General features: G+C 47.3%; 1 protein-coding gene across 1 annotated transcript in view; it reads left to right on the plus strand.

Annotated features, from left to right (window-relative positions):
- Positions 1 to 4,650, plus strand: part of LOC123044833 (uncharacterized) — an 11,941-nt gene extending 7,291 nt beyond the window's left edge. The window contains exons 5-6 of the mRNA XM_044467707.1: positions 3,678 to 3,759; positions 3,882 to 4,650. Of these exons, the coding sequence (XP_044323642.1) occupies positions 3,678 to 3,759; positions 3,882 to 4,321 (522 nt within the window). The 3' untranslated portion in view covers positions 4,322 to 4,650. The remainder of the gene's footprint in view (positions 1 to 3,677; positions 3,760 to 3,881) is intronic.
- Positions 4,651 to 22,519: the final 17,869 nt, after the last annotated feature.

Genomic DNA, 22,519 nt, shown 5'->3' on the forward strand with positions numbered 1-22,519 from the left:
CATGGTATTACAGCCCAAGGTTAATTGCACGCGCAACTCATGCTCAGGTCCAATCTCGCATCGCCGCCGTCGTCTTTCCGGCCGCCGCTGCTCCTTCCTCCGTCGCCACTGTACCTCCGACTGCTGCTGCCCCACCCCACCCATCTCCAATCCACGCAGCCGCCTGATCTCATTCCGTTGTTCTTGCCCTCCGCCACCCATGCGCGCCTCTGCTCGCCATCTGCCCGCCGCTTGCCCTCTGTAGCCCTCCTGGCCGCTGACCCCTTGGCTGCCTGCTTGCCTCCCGATCCTCCGCCTCGCCGCCTCTGCTCCATGCCGGCTCACTCTGCCTTGCCACTCGCAACTCTGCCTCGCCCGCTGGCTTGCCTACCTACCCCGTGCCCATCGGCTCGCCTGTCCGAGTTTCGACGTGACGCCGCCTTGGTTCAGCGCCCAAACGGCCCTATGGTTTGATCCCATTGAATTGAGTTGCTGGCCTCGCCCGTGAACTAGGGCCAGTTCTTTTCATTTTCCTAGACTTCTGAATTAGTTATCCCATAATTAGTTTAGAAGCCCCAATGAATATAAAAGGCGGCTTATGCGAAAAGCTGGGAAGAGGCGGCTTATTTTTTAAGCCGCCCAAACGAACTGGCCCTAGATCGGTAAAAAAAAAGGTACAATATCTTCGTCATCGGGCTAACTACACCGAGTCCGTTACCTTTATGCACATTCATATGCGGGGCCTTCGTCTATGGAGCGTTCTTTCTAGCAAGATTCTCTGTCCGCAGCGCCTTGTTCCTCTTGTGGCTTCTACTCCACAGACGCCACCGGTTCTTGCCTCGGATGCTTCCTAGGCTGATAAGGATGTTGCCAAGGTTGCTGGTGATGTTGCGGTTGCTGCTGAGCAGCAAGCCTTGGACTACCAGGTGGCCCTTGAGATGTATCGCGATGAGCTCTATCTACAATCAGTGGTTTGATGATGATGCTCGTGCCGCGGCTGTTCTCAGTGCCAGTGTCCTATCTCAGTTTGCCTCCGCTACTCCGCGCCGTGTGCCATCAGTCGCTACTATACGCTTGCATTCCCAAGCGCCGCCGCAAGCTCAGGACCGTCGCTGACGGATTACAGGCCAACCGATGGGCACGGTACATACACGACACGATTGGCATCCATGAGATCGGGCAATACTTACAACTCTGGCACGCAATCAGCCACACGACCCTCTCCGCCGAGCCAGACCGCCTCTCCTGGAAGTGGAACCCCCGCGGCGTCTACTCTGCCAAATTAGCCTACATCGCCACTTTCAATTGCTCCGCGGGCTGCGACGCATGGAAGCTCACTTGGAAGAACTGGGCGCCCCTGCGCGTCCGATTCTTTCACTGGCTCGCTCACCTGGACCGATGTTGGACGGCCGACCGCCTCGCCCGCCGCGGCCTGCAACACCCCTTCGCCCGGCAGATCTGGTACGAGGTGCTGCACTGGCTCCGACTCTCCTGCGCCCCACCCGACAGCGAGACTACTCTCAATGACTGGTGGCACACGGCGCGGCAGCACACCCCAAAGCCCATGCGCAAGGGCCTTGCCTCCGCGACCCTCCTCGTCCCATGGATGATCTGGAAGCACCGTAATGATTGCGTCTTCAACAGAGGACGGCCTTTGGCGACCGATCTACTCACGAAGATCAAGGACGAGGCCGCCCTTTGGGCCAGAGCCGGCGCCTTAGGGCTTTGTGCCATCGTACCGCAAACTTGGGACGTTCACTGATATGCCTTTGGGCACTGTAATTCCCTCCTAGGAGGATTGTAACTGAAACTCTCTTTCTTTCCAAAGCAATGAAATGCAAGCTCTCTTGCGTTTTCTCGAAAAAAAAGTTTGCATCTGAATTATGGGCTCACTATTGTCTTTGAGATAATGTGGACCCAATTTTGACACTGCTATCAGTCATTTGGTGATGCTCTTCAGCAAGGTGACTCCACTGTTGATGATTTCTACGCAGAGAGTTCTGCTATTTGGTGCCAGCTCGTCCGTACTGCCGGTTGTGGTACCTGCCAGTGTTGAGTGTTATCAGGCTGTGCGGACAGACTCGGAGTTTCAGCGCGTCTACGAGTTCTTATCTCAGCTCCGTAAGGAGTTTGAGCCGCGGTACACTCAACTTTTAGCTCGTGGTCGTGTTTCTCTTATGGAGGCGCTTTCAGAGATTGGTGCTGAGGAGACTTGCCTATGTGGTGCTTGTTTACTTGAGGTTCCCTCTGTGCTCATTGCACGTTATTCAGCTACGCGTTTGCTGCACCCGCTCTGGTGCTCCGCGGCCCCTACCCACTCCTCCTGGTGGTGAGGGTCGCTCTCGTACTCACTGCAGCTACTGCGACAAGGATGGTCACCCCGAGTCTGATTGCTTCACGAGGAATTGGCACATGCGCAACAAGGGGTGCACACCTTCTTATGGGACTCGTGCTTCTACTTTGACATCCTCAGCCATCGCCTTGACCGAGTAGGATATTGTGAGACTTAAGCATCTGCTTGCTGCTTCAGGTTCTTCGATGGGTGTTGCAGGTTCTGTGACTAATGCTTCTGGCACTGAGTAGCCTATCATTCCTATTAAGCAGGATGTCACATACACCCGTACTCAAAGAACCAACGTTCTCGTCGGCTCAGTAGGAACCTTCCCTCTTGGCACACATCAATCCGTCCAGTGCCGGCAGATGTCCCATGACGGGCCACACACGCCATGCACCACATGCCCCAGCCCTAGAGCCACACATGCCCGCGTAACCACGAGGGTTGGCTCTGATATCATTTGGTAACGCCCCGGCCACAACCACCAGTTCCCAGCCGTTACGCATGGCGTGTTCTAGATTGCGCCCCACAGACCAAAACTAATGTTTTGTGCATACTTTGTCCTCACTCGTGCGCACCCAGGAAGAATTTCCTGGTCGGTCATCCATTCTCAAATTACCCCTAGGTCAAGCACGCTGCACCTTGTTAACATGAGTAGTTATTTCCTATTAAGGCAGGATATCGCACACCACTTTTGTGTCGACCTAGATCAAGCTTTTCCCTTTCTCAAGGATCAACATTTTGTTATGTTTTCTGTTTCACTGAATTGCCTGCAGCCATAACGCAGTACTCATCTGGTGCTGTTGGTACTAATATTTGAATTATTTTCATATTAAGCCATTTTTGTGATATGCTAGGTGCTAGCCTGACTTTGGTTTATGTTGTACTAATGATATCTTTTGTAACTGAACTGTTTGGACACTTACAATTTCTTCCGAGTATTCTAGGTCTAGAAGATAGCCCTGCTTATGAGTATCTCTATTGCTCCACTTTTTCGGCAGTTTGTTTCAGACCTTCTCTAAAGAAAAAAGACCGGCTTATATTTCACACTGTTTTTCCTGGCAATGTTGTGTGGCATGCTTGCAAAGAATGCTCTTCTTTCTGAAAGTAGTTGACTAGAGCAACTGATGTGAGCGAAAACAAAGCCACACAGTAACAAACTTTCAACCTTATTGTTAGTTAGCTTGCTGCTTAATCACACTCGGGATCTCAGCCCAGAGAATTAGGTGCCTCATTGTTTGACACGCTTGCATGGCCAGCCTTAATATTGAGGCATACAGTACGTGGAATTTTTTCATCGTGTGCTATGTAAGAGCATATACTATGATTCGACTTGATAGCCCTGTGCAACTTGCATTTGCAGGGAATTCCTTATCCATCTTTGCCCAAGAAGGAAAAACCGAGGCGTGTGGAATTGTACTTCTCGAGTTGGCGTATTAGACCTGGTAATTCTTTTTCTTACTGCCAGTATTCCCTTCGATTGGATTTGTTCTGAACATTCCAGGTATAGCTATCCAATTGTTCGGACCTTTTTGACACTCGGTTCCTTTTCTCTGCAAAACTGCAGTTCAATCGCCCAAAAAAGACGGCCAGCAACCCATGGCATGTGAAGTAACTCTGTTTCACTACGAGGATATGGGCATACCCAAGGATGTTGCTAAAGTTGGTGTCCGGCACGGCATGTGGGGTGCTGTTAAAAAGCTGCAGTCCGGCTTTAGAGCATATCAGCTAATGAGAAAATCAGAAAACATCCTGTCACGCAGTGCCATCATGGCTCGTGTGACCACCAAGACATGCATTGCTAGTTCTGATGGCTCCTTGGATCAAGGGCCCTTCAGCACAGAACAAGCCAGTACAGAGGACGACAACTCTAGGTCAGTCCAACATGGTTTTGACTGGAAGTGGGTGGTGGTCGGTGGCGCGGTGGCTGCCGTCTGCGTGCTTAACACCGGAATTGTAGGGAAGGCCCTCTTACTTGGAGCTGCAAGAAAGCAGGCAAAGAAGTGATGAGCATCTACCAGCATCCACAAAGTGAGCTTCACGGCCATCAGGGCCTGTCTCTGTCTAGAAAGTCGCAATCGAGACCGAGGATAAAGGAATGAAATATCATACTACAGGATGCAGATAATTCGGGTGCCTAATTTTGGATGTGCCTTTTAAGCAGTATCGCAGATGTGTCTTGCCATAACCGATTATGTGGTATCAGGAATCGTTAGATGACGATGTATCTGAAGATATATGAGTTCTGTTAACAACATTTGCTAACTAACAAGTCCCAAGTTTGCACTTTTCAGCTTTGTACGTTCCATTGGGTTTTTCCCGATGTTTGCTGACGATTACCTCGTGTGGTGCTGAATTGAAGTGCACATTGGCTGAAGCTAGATCCTTTTGGCAAGTGCTATCGAACTTTCACTTGTGTTCATGCCATCATTTTCTGGTTGGTCACTGGCGCAAATAGGATCCCCAATAGCGGGAGATAAGAGATTCGACGTGAAATATTACATTTTATCAACATAGTTTTTCCAAGCGAGATGATTATAATTTTTTCAAGCGAGATGATTAGGAGGACAGTGGTCAACTCACGAGGGTTCAAGTCCTAAACTTGACATTGATCCTCGCATTTTGTTGGATTTATTTCAGGCCTTCGGACTTCAAAGGTTATTGTCGAATGCAAAGGTGTTTGTGGTGACTTCATCAATCTTAAAATGATGTGCTGACTCAGTCTCTCGGAGATGCTCATAGGATAAAGTGTGTGCTTTGAGTTCATAAAGATGAGTGTATGTACACACATATGAGCGTCAGACCAAACTTGTCTTAGGCTTGACCGACTAATCGTAGTGGGTGTGGGTCCCATCAGTGCCACGTCCCATCGGGTGCCTCAATTCCCATATGCGCACTTAATGCCGTAATCGGGATGAATCGTGTGCCTCAATTCCCATGCGCACTTAACGCCGTAATCGGGATGCGAAGAGCTTACTCTCCGTATGGCACATATTTGTTGTCGCCTTTTCACCTTTCCAACACCCTATATATGGCACCTTAAAAAAAAACACCTTATATATGGCAGATGGACAGAGGAGCAGAGGGTTACGCTCATTTTCTTCCGCCCTTTTCTTCTTCCTCACGCTATTGCTGCACTTCTCACTTGCTCCATCGCAGAAGCGCTTCTTCGCAGTCCCTACGCACTGCCATGGGCCGCGTCCGTCATCTGATGAAGGGTGGTGAACCCGTCAACACCAGTCGAGGTGTCGCCGCCATGCCAAACAAGGAGCGAGTCACCTCCAAGACAAAGGTCAAGTGGATGTCGTCCACGCGCAGCTAGCAAGATCACCTTGCCGCGGACGGATATCTTCCGCAGCCTACCGTCGCCTTCATGTGGTCCTAGGCACCATGGCCGACAACGGGAACGTCAAGGCAAAGGTGTTGCCACAGTCGGAGCCAAATGAGAGGATTTTTCTTCCTCATCCGTGGTTTGGGTTTTCTAATTCATCTCTTCTTCTGAGGCCTTTTGCAGTTTTACTGCATTCAGCTTCACCCCCCCACAAATATTATCATGCACATTGCATGCTTTATCACGCTCTGCGAAGCCTTTCTCCCCAAACTTCGGCTTGTCGAGAAAGTATTTCTGTGTGAAGCTCTAGATGAAGGTAGACAAGACCTAGGCATAGGGCGGAACCTCATCAGCAAGCATGCCGGATCTGAGTACCTATGTGAAGAGTTCTTGAAAACCAACAAGATATGGCAGGAGGAGTGGTTTGATACGTCTCACATGTATTTATAATTTTGATTGTTCATGCTATATTATACTCCCTCAGTTCCACAATGTAGTGCATATAAATTTTTTTAAAAGGTGATGCAGAGCATCCCATAGTCATCCCCATGGACACACCGTCGTCTCCCCAAGCGCCAAGTGGACCGATGACAAGAGCGCGTGCAAGAGCTATCAAGACCGAGGTGACATCTCTCCTTAACGAACTTCCATACGAACCAACGTGAGGCATGGCTACTACCTCAAACAAAAGTGGTGTGCGTGCGTGCTTACGTATCAACAACATGACCTTGGAGACTCTCGGAATGAAGGTCAAGTCCCCATGGATGCGCACGAAGAAGCACGGCGAAAGGAGTCGTTGGAAGTCTATAGCGGCCGGACATCCAGCCAGCAACCCGGACATCCGGTGCCCCAGCACGCAAGCAACAATAGTGAGGCTGCGCTGCAAAAGCTACATGAGCCGGACATCTGGCCCCGCCCCAGAAATCCGGCCCTGACTGCCCGAACATCCGGCCTCCGCCCGGATATTTGGCCCGAGGACACCCGAAGCTTATAGAAATTGGACAAGCTCTAGGCCAGACATCCGACCCCCAACTCGGACATCTGACACCCACAAGTGCACAGCCGAGCTAGAGGCCCATGTAACCCCTCTCCTCCTCTCTTATTTCGCCCAAGAATATATATAGGACCCCTCCCCTCCTCCTTCTAGCTAAGGTTAACAAAGGTTTAGCTCATTTGAGATTGAGTTTTGCTCATCCACTATCCCTCTCCCATGCATATCAAGGCCTCCATGTGAGAAGATCAGCTAGTGGATTCCAGACCCCTTCTAGGGAAGATCCTCTTGGATATCAAGCCCTCAATTCCTCTAAGGATTGGGATGAACTAGTTCCTCTTTTTCCTTCTTGTGTTGGATTTGAGCCTTTGTACCCCTCTATGTGTATGTGGATTTAGCACATATGTGATTGGATCTTTGTCAATTGAGTGTTCTTCTTGTGTTTCTATCTTGATTTGCTCCTTTCCCCACCTCCAAGTGATAAGTTCATGAACTAGGGGTTCACCCTACAACATCTTGGATCAAAGCTTAGGTTGATTCACATCTTGGAGCCCCAATCCCCCACTTTTCTAGCCTAATTTTGTTTTCTTTTGCCCAAATTCAAAAATCCCCACAAAATAGCCATACCATTTTTTTGATTTGTTGGTTTGATTCCAAGTGTTGTAGGTGGATCTAGCTTCTCCACATCTCCCCCACCATTTCCATCCATGAAATTCACCCAATTTCGTAAAAAAATTCTTCCCCAAGTGAAGGTGTCCTGGACTAGGGGGTACTTACCTAGTCGGCCTGTAGTCCTCGGGTTGGGCCAGTGGGCCCTCATTCCCATTAAGGTGGACTCTGGAAGCTACACGCCTGAACATGACCAAGACCGCCTCTGCCGAAGACTTGACGTATACTCCAAGACATCTCCTGCCGCCTCCATGCGATCCCCTGGATACCGAGCATGTAACCCTAGATGCCCTACCTGGCGTGTATATAAGCCAATGGATTTAGCCCATAGAGGGGACCGAGTCACAATTACATTCACCTAGCCCTAGGGTTAGAACACAACTTATGATCTCGAGGTAGATCAAGCTTGTACTCGATACATCTCCATCAATATAAACAAGAGCAGGACGTAGAGTTTTACCTCCATCAAGAGGGCCCGAACCTGGGTAAACATCATCCTCTTTGTTCCTGTTACCACCGATCCAAGATCCACAGCTCAGGACCCCCTACCCCGATGTCTGCTAGTTTTTACACCAACACTTGTGCTTTCACTGAGAGTTCCGCTGTGCGATCAACAAAGGGATCGACGGCTCATCTGCAGATCAATTGCGACAGCAGCTACGAGAACATATATGTCCTCGGCCAACTTTTTGTGTTCGGTAGCATGTTCTTTTGCGCCGACTCGGTGGGCCATCTGGCTTCCATCGATAACTATGCCTTGGAACAGATTGTGACTTTCGAAGTCTTGGAATACACTGTGGACTCCCGCGGCAAGCTCGTTCTGTCAGGCTGGACTCCTGGCCGGATTGAAGGTCTATCAAACATCGGAGGCTTGACTCTGGAACCGATCCCCTTCGAGGATGCCGTATCATGCTCCCTGACACCATCCGAGGAACCAAACATGTCAACCCCGGGCGATCTCGTGTCGACATCAAGCCCTGACGCTAGTTCGCCCCCCATCTCGGAAACTACATCGGATTCAGAACCGACCTTTGTGCCAGATATGGAGTTGACTTCAGATACTCACCACACTGAAGACACACCGGGCGTACTTCGAGTTAGCCCCGCCTACAACCAGGCCATGAACCCCGAGGAATTATGTTAGCTACATGAGATGCTCGACCCCATCCAGAGCTTATCAATCTCGGACAGTAATACCTCGGTTTATGACATGATCAGACTTAAAGCTGACGATCGGGAAATTTACATCCCACCCACCACCCACCTAGTCGCCATGGTCAATGGTTTAATCGACGTGTTAGACTATGACGAGGCCACTAACATGGAAGATGTCGACGACCCTACAGAAAACACTTCGTCGTTGATAATCAACGGAAAGTGGACCGCAACCTCTACTTACGATGTATTTTTGGTCGACACTCCTAGAAACCCGTCCAAACGTCGATGCAGACGCGAACGGGGCACCAATGGGGACCCCAGCGGGAACAACGTCACCGCCGATAATGGCGGCGCGCCAACCGATGAGGCCGGCGACCCAGGGGAGGATCTTTAAGCTTCCCCAGAGTGACACACCAACCCCTTAGGAATCCTCAAGGACCTTGACCCCGACGACCTCTTTGAAGGGGACGACGACAATTATATGCCGAAATCCGAGGAAGACAAGAGCCTTAGTACCGAGGACTTCATAGTCCATGAAGACCCTATCAAGCAGGAACGCTTCCAGCGGCGCCTCTTCGCCACCGCCCGAAGCATGGAACGGAAGCAGCAACAGCTGCAGGCCAATGAAGATGCACAAAATGACAAGTTGGTCAAAATAGTCTCGGCCGAGCTAGATCTTGAAGAACGGGCTGTAGTGCACCTAAATCATATCCGCGCAGGCGTTTGCTGCTCTAGTTTGATGAAGAACTGACAAACGACGTGCCTTTTACGCGCGGCTGGGCGGATCAACCCGACCGACCCCTAGAGGGCACGCCAGGCCAGCACGGGAAAGTTTCCACACCCAACCAGTGCCACACCGTCAGGGCAAGAACCTTGTTGACTACTTAGATCCTCACGACGTTCAACGTCGGATAGAGGCAAACCGGGCGCGGCCTCGGTCCATTTACGGATCAAGAAGACGCGAACCTGCGGGACTCGACGGCTACGAGGCCTGGATAGATAGGAACAGCCAAGCTCGGGACCATGCCTACGTAAGGATTTCTCCTGATGTCCGGCGCGACACTGCTCGGACCCGAGGCCCCACTCACCCAATCTATTTTATAGACAAGGTAATGGAACATCAATTCCCAGACGGGTTTAAACCCATTAACATAGAATCATACGATGGCACTATTGATCCAGCTGTATGGATCGAGGATTTCCTCCTACATATATATATGGCAAACGGAGATGACCTCCATGCTATCAAGTATCTGGCGCTCAAGTTAAAGGGGCCGACGAGGCATTGGCTGAATAGCCTGCCTCCTCACTCCATCAGGAGCTGGGAAGCACTCGAGGATGAATTTAGGGAAAATTTCCAGGGCACCTACGTCCGACCTCTGGACGCCGACGACCTCAGCCGCGTCATTCAGCAACCTGGCGAGTCTGCCTAGAAATTCTGGAAACGGTTCCTTACCAAAAAGAACCAGATCATAGTCTGCTCCGATGCCGAGGCCATCGCATCATTCAAGAATAATATTCGAGATGAATGGCTTGCCCGCCAGCTCGGGCAGGATAAGCCGAGGACCATGGCGACCCTTACCTCACTCATGACCTGCTTTTGTGCGGGAGAGAACAGTTCGCTGGCCCCAACGCGCACAACGGTGGGGCTAGCACCTGGAGACCCGTGACGCAAATGACAATCCTCGACGCAATAAAAACAAGCGTAAGCATAAAAATGCGGGAGCGACACAGAGGATGCCACAGTAAATGCAAGGTTCAACGGACCTAGATCGGGCCAGAAAAAGAAGTCCTTTAAAGAAACAAAGACGGACCCAACCAGCTCGACAAGATCCTTGATAGGCTATGCCAAATTCATGGTATCTCGGACAAACCAGCAAACCCTACAAATCAGAATTGCTGGGTTTTCAAGTAGGCCGACAAAATGGCGACGAAGGGGAGCAATAAAGCCCAGCCCCGCAACGAAGACGAGGACGATCCTCGGCTTACAAATAACGGATGCCAAAAATAGTTTCCTCGAGGATCGTCCTCGTCTTCTTACAAATATCTGGCGATTGAAGGGGACGTCTATGCGCTGGAGCCCGTCGCCCAGAAGTTCAATCCGGCTTACCCGATCACATTCAACAAGCATGACCATCAGACTAGCATCAGGCATGGCAGATCGGCTGCTCTAGTCCTGGATCCGGCCGTGGATGGATTTCACCCAATGCGTGTCCTCATGGATGGAGGTACCAGCCTCAATTGAATTTACGCATACACGATAAAAGAGGTGGGCATCAACTGATCTCGGATCAAGCCTAGCACCAACACCTTTAAGGGTCTCATACCAGGCGTTGAAGCTTGTTGCACGGGAATAGTGACACTAGAGGTAGTCTTCGAGTCAGCCGAGAACTCAGAAGCGAGGAGTTAATCTTCAACATAGTGGCCTTTCGTAGTGGATACCTGATACGTCTCCAACATATCTACTTTTCCTAACGCTTTTCCTCTTGTTTTGGACTCTAATTTGCATGATTTGAATGAAACTAACCCGGACTGACGCTGTTTTCAGCAGAACTACCATGGTGTTGTTTTTGTGCAGAGATAAAAGTTTTCGGATTGTCACGAAACTTTGCGAGGATTTTTTATTCAATAAATAAGAATTTCTGGAGCCAAGAACCACCATAGGGGGGGGGGCACCTGGGTGGGCACAACCCACCAGGGCGCGCCAGGCGTGCCCAGGTGGGTTGTCCCCACCTGGTGGCCCCACAGACTCCAACCCTGATACTATCAAGTCATATTTTTGGAGAAATAAACAGGGAGAAAGAATTACCGTGTTTCACGAGACGGAGCCACTACCACCTCCTGTTCTTATCGGGAGGCCAGAACTAGAGTCCGTTTGGGGCTCTGGAGAGGGGGATCTTCGATCTTCGTAATCACCAACCCTTCTCCATCGCCAATTCCATGATGCTCCCCACCAAGAGTGAGTAATTCCTTCGTAGGCTCGCTGGTCGGTGAGGAGTTGGATGAGATTCATGATGTAATCGAGTTAGTTGTGTTAGGGCTTGATCCCTAGTATCCATTATGTTCTGAGGTTGATGTTGCTATGACTTTGCCATGCTTAATGCTAGTCACTTTGGGCCCGGGTGCCATGATTTTAGATCTGAACTGTTTAAGTTATCACCATTATATCTATGTTCCAGATCCGATCTTGCCAGTTATAGTCACCTACTACGTGTTATGATCCGGCAAACCCGGAGTGACAGAAGTCGGGACACTTCCCGGTGATGACTGTAGTTTGAGGAATTCATGTATTCACCATGTGTTAATGCTTTGTTCCGGTTCTTTATTAAAAGGAGGCCTTAATATCCATAGTTTCCAATAGGACCCCGCTGCCATGGGAGGGTAGGACAAAAGATGTCATGCAAATTCTTTCCATAAGCACGTATGACTATTTATGGAATACATGCCTACATTATATTTATGAATTGGAGCTGGTGCCGTATCGCCCTAGGTTATGACTGTTATATGATGAATATCATCCAACGAATTCACCGATCCAATGCCTACGAATTTCTCTCATATTGTTCTTGCTAAGTTACTACTGCTATTGTTACTATTGCACTTGCTACAAAATCATTGCTATCACTGTTACCATTACTATTGCTATTGCTACTACTATCAAACTATCATACGACTTTGCTACTGATCACTTTGCTATAGCTAATTAATCTCCAGGTGTGGTTGAATTGACAACTCAGCTGCTAATACTTGCAAATATTCTTTGGCTCCCCTTGTGTCGAATCAATACATTTGGGTTGAATACTCTACATTCAAAAACTGTTGTGATCCCCTATACTTGTCGGTTATCAAGACCTTTTTCTGGCGCCGTTGCTGGGGAACATAGCTATATTTGTGGAGTCACTTGGGATTATTATCAAATTATCACTATGAAGAATCTTAAGGATGCTAAGACTAAGATTTTTTCCCCTCTAAGACGAGGGGAGGTAAGGAACTGCCATCCATCTCTGCTTTAGATTCACCTTCTATTATAAGTAGACTTGCACCACCACCACATGTTATCAATTCTTACATGTCACAAGTTACTGATGATGCTACTTCTGCTATGAATGCTACTCATGATGATGCTAGTACCTTACTTGATGAACAAATTACTAGAGTAAGACAAAATGAGATTGTTGAAGCTGATGAAGAGTTTGAAACTAAAAATCTTGAACCACCTGTTACACCTAGTTCTCCTAGATATGAATTGCCAAAGGTACCAGAAGGTTATGTTATGGATGAGGAGACAACTAGAGACATTCTTGCTTGTAAGGATAGAGATGATTTGGAAAAATTATTATGCAAGTATAAAGAAAAGACTTTGAATGCTAAAATGAAATGTGATCCTCAGTTTGCTACTTCACCTATCTTTGTTGATGATAAGGATTATGAATTCTCTGTCGACCGAAAGTTAATTACTTTGGTTGAATCTGATCCTTTCCATGGTTATGAAACTGAAACTGTTGTGGCACATCTTACTAAGTTGAATGATATAGCCACCCTTTTTGCTCATGATGAGAAGATTCGCTATTATTATATTCTCAAATTATTTCTGTTCTCATTAAAGGGTGATGCTAAGGCTTGGTATAATACTCTTGCTCCTGGTTGTGTGCGTAGTCCCCAGGATATGATTTATTACTTCTCTAAAAATATTTTCCTGCTCATAAGAAACAAGCTGCCTTACATGAAATATTTAACTTTGTGCAAATTGAAGAAGTGAGTCTCCCACAAGCTTAGGGGAGGCTTCTCCAATTGCTTAATGCTTTGCCTGATCATCCTCTTAAGAAAAATGAAATATTTGATATCTTCTATAATGGACTAACCGATGCTTCTAGGGATTTCCTATATAGTTGTGCTGGTTGTGTTTTCAGGGAACACTGCTGAACAAGCTGAAGAATTATTGAATAACATATTGAAAAATTATGACGATTGGATCCTTCCTGAACCACCACTTAAACCTACTCCAAAGAAGAGGGGCATCTTATATCTCAGTCCTGAAGATATGCAAGAGGCAAATAAATCTATGAAGGAAAAAGGTATTAAAGAAGAGGATTGTCCCCACGTGCGCCCTGGTGGGTTGTCCCCAGGTGGGCCCCCTCACTTATCTCTTCGTCCCACATCATCACCTACCTCCAAAAAAAATCACCTCTCTCTCTCTCTCTCATGTTCTTGCTCTCAAACCCGCGGATTTCGATCTCTTTGCTCAAAGCTCCATTTTGGAAACTGTTTCGGAGGATTGTTGCTTGGTATGTGACTCCTCCACTGGTCCAATTAGTTTTTGCTTTAGTGGTTTATATTTAGAATAATTAGTGACTCTTGGTGCTGTTGTAGATGAGCTTGCATGTTGAATTCTTAGAGTTCTAAGTAGTTTGAATGCTTGATATGGCCTCGATGCATCCTTATGAGTAGTTTCTATCATTCTTATAAAGGTTTTGTTGACAAAAATATGTGAACCAAAATTTTTCAGAAAATTGTATGCGAATATGATGAACCTCTTTGGAAGTAGTTCTTCGAGGAGGAGGTCCTTGGAGGCATCTTCTCACAACAGCTCCGTTCGTCAGTCCTATGTTGAACCAAGTGAAAATTCCATTCGAGATGCCGCCACCAAATCATGTTTATGGCCATGCAACGATTATATGGTGCGTGTGGGCATTAAAGAAGAACTCAAGCAATATGTTCACAATGCCGAGCTCGGTTCCTACATTGCAGATAAGTGCAACCAACACCTCAACCTCACTGAATCATTTACCAAAGAATTTAAATTCCATCCTTGTGAGTCCAGAGTATCTTTTAAACTATATGATAATTCATTTACTATACCTCTGGAGACATTTTCTAATCACTGCAAAATTCCATTTTGGGGTTCATTGGACGAACCACCAAGGTCGGAGTTTGAGATATTCTTGACTAGCCTTTGCTATGGTGAGACTAGAGGAGTGATTCAAGGTAGAATAAAGAGCATTCATTTTCCCTCAATCCAATACTTTGCACTATTTAATGGAAAATGCATTGTAGGCAAACAAGATTGTAGTACACTTTGTGCTCCAGACTTGAGCCTTATCCACACCGCTCTCACTAGTGAAAAAAGTTATAACCTTGTAGCGATAATGGCACATAGATTGCAACACAACGCTGGTAGTGGATATTTTTATGGTGGGATTTACGCCACACACTTAGCAAGAGAGCTGGCTGTTTCACCTTGGCCTTATAACCCCATCTTACCCACACAGTACCTTGACTTTGATGCTATGAAACATCATAAGATCCTTAGTGGTGAACCCCATAATTTTACTTATAACCTGTTGTTTAATAAAAGGTCCGTCGTGGACACCTTTTTGCCTGCACCGTCTCTCTTTGATGTTCACAACAAGGGAAGATATTATGTTCTTGAGAGCGAGGCTCGAGCACATAATGCAGCGGTTGTGGCTGCACGGTAGGCTTAGGTGTCGACACTCCGAGCCTCCGTGAGCTATCACTCCGACCATTATGCAGGCCACTAACGGATTACCAAGTTAGGCCAAAAGCCTAAGCTTGGGGGAGTACATATTTCCACCGATATTATATTCATGTTCACACATTGCATTCCAGTTGTCGGTGTCCACACTTTTTCACTATATTATCCATGTTAGATTTATTTGCTTGCCTTCTTCTTGTGTGTTTGAAAAACTTTGAGAAAATACAAAAATAATTCCTGCTTCTTTTTGTTATTTCTTTCTAATGTAGTTAGCTGTAGTATCTCAAAAGGAAACCAAAAAGATTTCCGTGTTCTTCTTTTGCTTGTTGGGAGCTCTCCCGTGTAAATAGTTTTTCTCGTTTTGTCTTTCTTTCTTTAACTTGTTTCCTCCCAGATAAAAACCAAAAACTCCAAACATATTTCAGTGTGTTTCTCCGAATTTCTTTTCCTTTTTATTGAGTCATACCGAGGAGAAGACGACGATGAAATGCAGAGTGGCTCTCATATGCATTATTGTTGATCTAACAGAGAGCCCATATTACCTTGTCTTCTTCTTTTTGAATAAAAGTATTTGCAGACTCCAGCTTAGTCCATGACACTCTTGCACTATTATTATTTTCATATCGTTCGATCGTGCAAGTTAAAGGCAATAATGATGATATTTGATGAGCTGACTGTGGCAGAGAGAAACGGGTATGAACTCAACTTGTTCTGTTTTTGTAAATATGTTTAACCCAGTATCCATGATTCAGCCTATTATGATCAAACATGTTTGCAATGACAATTAGAGATTATATTTTCTCAAGCCATGCTTAAGTAGCTAGGAGTGGATAATGATTTATCTTGGATGTCAACATTGAGTTAAAATGACTGTGATGTAGTATGATGATATGGTATCCTCCTCTGAATGTTCGAGTGGCTTGACTTGGCACATGTTCATGCATGTAGTTGAATCAAAACCAACATAGCCTCTATGATATTTATGTTTATGGTGTTCATATCCTACTCATGATAGTATCTAATGTTACTTATGCATAATGCATGTTCATGACCGTTTTCGCTCTCTAGCTGGCCGCTTCTCAACCTAATTGCTAGCCTTAGCCTGTACTAAGTGGGAATTCTGCTTGTGCATCAAAACCATGAAACCCAAGTTATTCCAGATGAGTCCACCATACCTACCTATATGTGGTATTACCCTGCCGTCGTAAGTAAATTTGCATGTGCCACCTCTAAAAAACTTCAAATAAATATCCTTTTTTGTGTGCCTAGATTGTTCATAGAGCGACAGTAGGTAGTCAGTATCTTCCATGCTAAGCGGGTTATTCTCATGATGAGTGTTTACTCACTCGTCCTGCACAAGGGAGGCGGTATTAGGGATTCCCAGTCCCGAACTCAAATTGCAAATAATTAAATAAAACTCCCCCGGGACTGTTCTTGGTATGGATGACACCCGTTGTTTCGGACAAGCCGTGGAGTGTGATTGTTGGTGGAGGGGGAGTAAACGTTTACTTTTATCACTTGGGAACCGCCATTGATGTGTTTAGCATGGAAGATACCGATAACTAATGGTTGCAAAGTAAACAAGAAGGGTGCATTTCTCAAAATTCCATTTACCTCTGTTTTAAAAACTTGAGCTCTGGCACCTCTGCAAATCACTGCTTCCCTCTGCGAAGGGACCATCTATTTACCTTTATGTTGTGTCATCACCTTCTCAAATAAGCGTCAGAACTTGAGAGCACTATTTTCATCCTCATGCATTGTGTATAGCTAATGTTGGGTGCCTCATGACTGGATCTTTTCTGCCATGAATTACAATGTTTAGTCGCTGCTTGAACTTTGGAGGTGCTCTGCATTTATGTTTTGTGGTCTCAAAAAGGGCTAACGAGATACCACTATTGTCATATTATATCATGGTTGTTTTGACAAAGTGTTGCTATATGAGATATCTTATTATTGCTCGTTAGTTGATTCTGTCATTGATATGAATTAATATAGTTTCTAAGAGTTATTGTTGACATGGTTAGTTATAATCTTGGCTGAAAACCTGGGTGCTGCTTAAGCTTATTTATGTAAACAAGAGCTAAAGAGTTCGTAAAAGTTTTTCTTTTTCACTTTTAGTTTATCAACTGAATTGCTTGAGGACAAGCAAAGGTTTAAGCTTGGAGGAGTTGATACGTCTCCAACGCATCTACTTTTCCTAACGCTTTTCCTCTTGTTTTGGACTCCAGTTTGCATGATTTGAATGAAACTAACCCAGTCTGACGCTGTGTTCAGCAGAACTACCATGGTGTTGTTTTTGTGCAGAAATAAAAGTTCTCGGATTGGCACGAAATTGTGAGGATTTTTTATTCAATAAATAAGAATTTATGAAGCCAAGAACCACCGGGGGGGGGGGGCACCTGGGTGGGCACAACCCACCAGGGTGCGCCCCCTCCAGGCGCGCCCAGGTGGGTTGTCCCCACCTGGTGGCCCCGCAGACTCCAACCCTGATACTATCAAATCATATTTTCAGAGGAAAAAACCAGGGAGAAAGAATTACTGCGTTTCACGAGATGGAGCCACTGCCACTTCCCGTTCTTCATCGGGAGACCAGATCTGGAGTCCGTTTGGGGCCCGGAGAGGGGGATCTTCGATCTTATTCATCACCAACCCTTCTCCACCGCCAATTCCATGATGCTCCCCACCGGGAGTGAGTAATTCCTTCGTAGGCTCGCCGGTCGATGAGGAGTTGGATGAGATTCATCATGTAATCGAGTTAGTTTTGTTAGTGCTTGATCCCTAGTATCCATTATGTTCTGAGGTTGATGTTGCTATGACTTTGCCATGCTTAATGCTTGTCACTTTGGGCCCGTGTGCCATGATTTCATATCTGAACCATTTATGTTATCACCATTATATCTATGTTCTAGATCCCATCTCGCAAGTTATAGTCGCCTACTACGTGTTATGATCCAACAAATCTGGAGTGACAGAAGTCGGTACACTTCTCGGTGATGACCGTAGTTTGATGAGTTCATGTATTCATCGTGTGTTAATGCTTTGTTCCGATTCTCTATTAAAAGGAGGGCTTAATATCCCTTAGTTTCCAATAGGACCCCGCTGCCACGGGAGGGTAGGACAAAAGATGTCATGCAAGTTCTTTCCATAAGAACGTATGACTATTTACGGAATACATGCCTACATTATAATTATGAACTGGAGCTAGTGTCGTATCGCCCTAGGTTATGGCTGTTATATGATGAATATCATCCGATGAATTCACCGATCCAATGCCTACGAATTTCTGTCATATTGTTCTTGCTAAGTTACTACTGCTATTGTTACTATTGCACTTGCTACAAAATCATTGCTATCACTATTACCGTTACTGCTGTTGTTGCTACTACTATCAATACTATCATACTACTTTCCTACTGGTCACTTTGCTGCAGATAATTAATCTCCAGGTGTGGTTGAATTGACAACTCGGCTGCTAGTACTTGCAAATATTCTTTTGCTCCCTTGTGTCGAATCAATAAATTTGGGTTGAATACTCTACCCTTGAAAACTGTTGCGATCCCCTATACGTGTGGATTATCAATACAACACGCTTCTAGGGAGCATGGCCTTTGCTCGCTTCAACATAGTCCCGCACTATGCATACTTCAAGCTAAAAATTCCAGGACCAAATGGTGTTATTACAGTCAGCGACAACACCGAACGCTCTGTCCGAACGGAAGAGCAGACCGCGACTTTCGCAGACGAAATGCAGGCATCCGAGGAGGCAGCCCATGCGGGCAAGTGCACCCCAAGCTCATAAAAGTGTACGTGGGCCGCGCCAGTTGAACTCAGACAAGCATTCCCCCTCCCTAAATAGGGGTACGGTCTCCTCGCGCGCCTCCCTTGGAAGGGGCATTACCCCCCCAGGGTCCATAAGTTTGTACTAAAAATTCCCTAGGTTACTGAGGAGCCAAAACAATGGAAATATCTGGATCGACTTGACCGTGCAGCAACTTCGTCGGGCTTGCACACCGGCAGGGCTCTGTAAAAGACCCAACCAAGAATAGCATGCCATATGGCTTTAACCATCCAAATGGCAACTGTAGACCTCTTCAAAGGACTCGACTGACGAAAGCATCAACTGCGTGAATAGCCGAGGTTGCAGGCAACCGATATCAACTTCGCTATCAATGAAGATGAGCTGGTCAACAACATGGCGACTCAAACGTGCGGCAGGAAGTGGCTCGGGATAATAAACCCGATGACAAGTCCGCCCTGTTTTGATCTACTCCTTATCTTTTTTTATTTTCTTTGCATTGTATCTTTTTGAAGTTCCTTTTGTCCAAGATCGGCATACACGGCTTGACCATATGAAGTAAAGAAATTGCGCCCCTTAAGGTTCCTTAGCATTTCATTATAATTACTACCTTTGCGCCAAAAGCATACTTTATGATTCAAAGGGTTCCGCTTTTTCGCACGCCCTGCATTCCAAGTCCGAAGTACGCGGCGTCTCGGACGTTGCATTATATGAATCAGTTTTGAACCTAGATTTTGGTCAATAGTTGGGTTGCCCGGCTCCTATCCTTATCGCTTACGTTTCTGGTCAATTCGGCTCAGGGTGTAAAGGGAGAACCACTACGAGAGTGCCACTAGCTATCATGGCAGTGCGCCTCAATGGAGAAAGCCGAAAACTAACTGTCTTGGTAAGCACAAACTGGTCGGCTGTCCGATGACCGCATCAAATGATGTGTTGTTAGCGATCACCCGTGTTAAATGAAGGGCTTCTTTCTAGCATTAGCTGAAATGGTCAGTGGCATAGACCCCGACTATATAGCCGACCACTCCACACACCGCGGGCTCGCCATCAGCCCCCACAGTCAAGCTCCTATGACTAAATGAAAGTTATAAAGCTGTTGTAGTTTGATTTCCTAGTTCCTATGTGCACGGACCACCTTCGGGAACCGAGACATCGGCTAAGGGTCATGATTTCCTAAAGTTACACCCTTTGCATACTATACATAGGGGTCAAAGCTGACGACTGGCCACTTTTAGTTTAACACGGTCAAACAGGAGACATATTAATAAACAAAAACAAAACAACACAATCACATGACATAATATAAAGGCCCGTTCATTAAAACAAAAGGAATTTTGGTACATCCCGCCACACTTCGGCATTCTGCAGTACTATCTAAAAATAGAAAGTGTCCTTGGGACACTTGTCCTTGGTGATCTGGGCCCCTTCCACCACCTCGGCAAGGAACCGCTCCACGGTCCTATCCTTCCCTTGGGGGGGGGGGGGGTCCCGCGACCACAACTGCTACTTCAATGCACAGAAAATGCATCTTCACACAGGCGTATGCTCGCTGAGCTCCCTCCAGACACGTAGACCGCTTCCAGTGAGCCACTTGCGGGACGGCTTCTTGCAGCCAAGCTATGAGCCTGAAGAAGCTGGTCGACAACACCTCCGTGGGCCATAGATTGATGCAGAGGTCCTGGAGCACCAGCCTTGCCATACGGAGAAGCTCCACCAGCTTCTTCATCCGATGATTTAGCAGCTCCGGATGCGGCGACGCCTGGAATTGTTGCCAGAATGCCTTCTCTGCCTCGTCGACCTCCCGTTCACCTAAGTGGCGGCCGACATCTAGCGCGCTCTTCGGGAGATCCAAGAAGACCTCTCCGGAGCGCCACAGCTAGGTGAGCTCGATGAACCCCTTGCTGCCAAACACACATAGAAGTAAAAATGGATTACCCGCGGCAATTTGCTCCACTTGCTGGAGCACCTCGCGCTAGGCCCGGGCCTGGGTCTGGAGCTTAGCATGCGCCAGATGAAGCTTCTTGTGCTCCTCGCTTGCCTTCTCCTCCTTGACCTGAAGGCATCGCTCGCCTCGTACACACCCTTTAGGGTCTCCTCCATCTCCAGGACCCGCGCCTGGTCCTTGTCCCTAGCCACCTTTTCGGCGGCTAGGTCCTTCTCTGCCTTGACGGCCGCAGCCTTCTGCTGCTAGGCCTCCTGCCGAGCTTTCAACAGCTCGGCTTTGAGCCCCTCAAGCTCGGTCAAGGCAACTATCATAAAACAGTTCGACATTAGCTTCTAATTCAAATAAGCTATCTTTTCTCAAAGTAAATTTAATAACATCTCGGATTCGTAGCTTACCTTGAGACTGCTCGATGTGCTTGTTCATCAGATCAAGGTTTTCTTCGGACCTCTTGACCTTCTGGTTCATCTCCATAATCTCCTAGGAGGCGGAGTTCAGAGCCGAGGTCGAAACCTGCAACCAAATAATTTTTGCTTAGCCCCTGTTCTAGATATCAATACTCCAGACACACATCTTTTGATGCCCACCAGAGTCTTGGGGGTTAATTCGTTATCTCCTTATATAACTTCGCTTCGACCCAAAGCCAGTCTCTCAAACTAGCCTTGGGCTAGGGGGCTACTGATGCGGAGCATCCCACGATCATCCCCATGGACGTACCTACATTCCCTTCGACACCACTTGGACCCATGACAAGAGCGAGAGCTCGTGCTATTCAATCTGAGGTGACATCTCTCCTACTTGAGTTCCCCTCTTCTTCATGTGAGACATGGCTACTGCCTAAGTCCGAGATGCTATGTGTGATCAGGTGTTTGGAGGAGAGCCACGGATCAGCTACACCCCATGGACAAGATGGCGAGGACACCGAGTTCAACGACAAGAGGAAGGCCCGCTCGAAACTCCCAGCCTTCAGACGACCGACGCTGATTGGACGACCGACGCCAACCGAACGATCGATGCCTGGAAGCTCCAAACGACCAGCCAAGTCCCAGCCTTCGCACGCTATAGCGCCGAACGTCCGACACCTCCCAGCGCCCGGACGACCGAGCCTCTCAGGATGACCGGCACAACCACTCTCGAGCCAAAACAACGGAAGGACGGAGACTTCCGGACGACCGACCCCGACCGGACGACCGACAATTGTTGTCCAGAACCAAAACATCGGACGGCCGACCGGCACCGGACGTCTGAACCCTCGCGAGCCTTCGGACGACCGGTGACCATCGGACGTCCGATGCCTGTGCATCCGCCCGTGTGTTGGGCCAAAGCCACTTACCCTTTCGTCCTCTTAGACTATAAATAGACCTCTCCCACCTCCTAGCTAGGGTTAGCGTTGATTTAGCTCATTTGTGAGATAGACCCTCGCTCATCCATCCGGATCTACTCCTTCATGAGGGACCGACACCTCTTCGGAGAAGATCCACTTGGATTCAAGACCTCCATCCGAAGAAGACCATCTTCAAGACCTCCTCACAGAGAAGAACCGGTTACCCTATGTATCGTCCCTTGTTGGATTTGGATCTTGCATCCTTTTGTGTTTCGATGATCTAGCACATGTGTGACTTTATTCTTGTTGGTTGAGTGTTTTCTCGTGTTTTTCCCTCGTTCCCCTCCTCATATTCTTCGTGTTCCTCGTAGAGATCCGCTCCAAACGTGAAAGATCGGCCTCTAGGGTTCTACTCTACATCATCTTGGTATCATGAGCCACGTTGATCATGTTTTTGGAGTCCCTACCTCTCTTTTTCTAGCTTGATTTTGTTGTGTTCTT

The sequence above is a fragment of the Triticum aestivum genome, chromosome 2B (genome assembly GCF_018294505.1).
Source record: "Triticum aestivum cultivar Chinese Spring chromosome 2B, IWGSC CS RefSeq v2.1, whole genome shotgun sequence".
NCBI lineage: Eukaryota > Viridiplantae > Streptophyta > Magnoliopsida > Poales > Poaceae > Triticum > Triticum aestivum.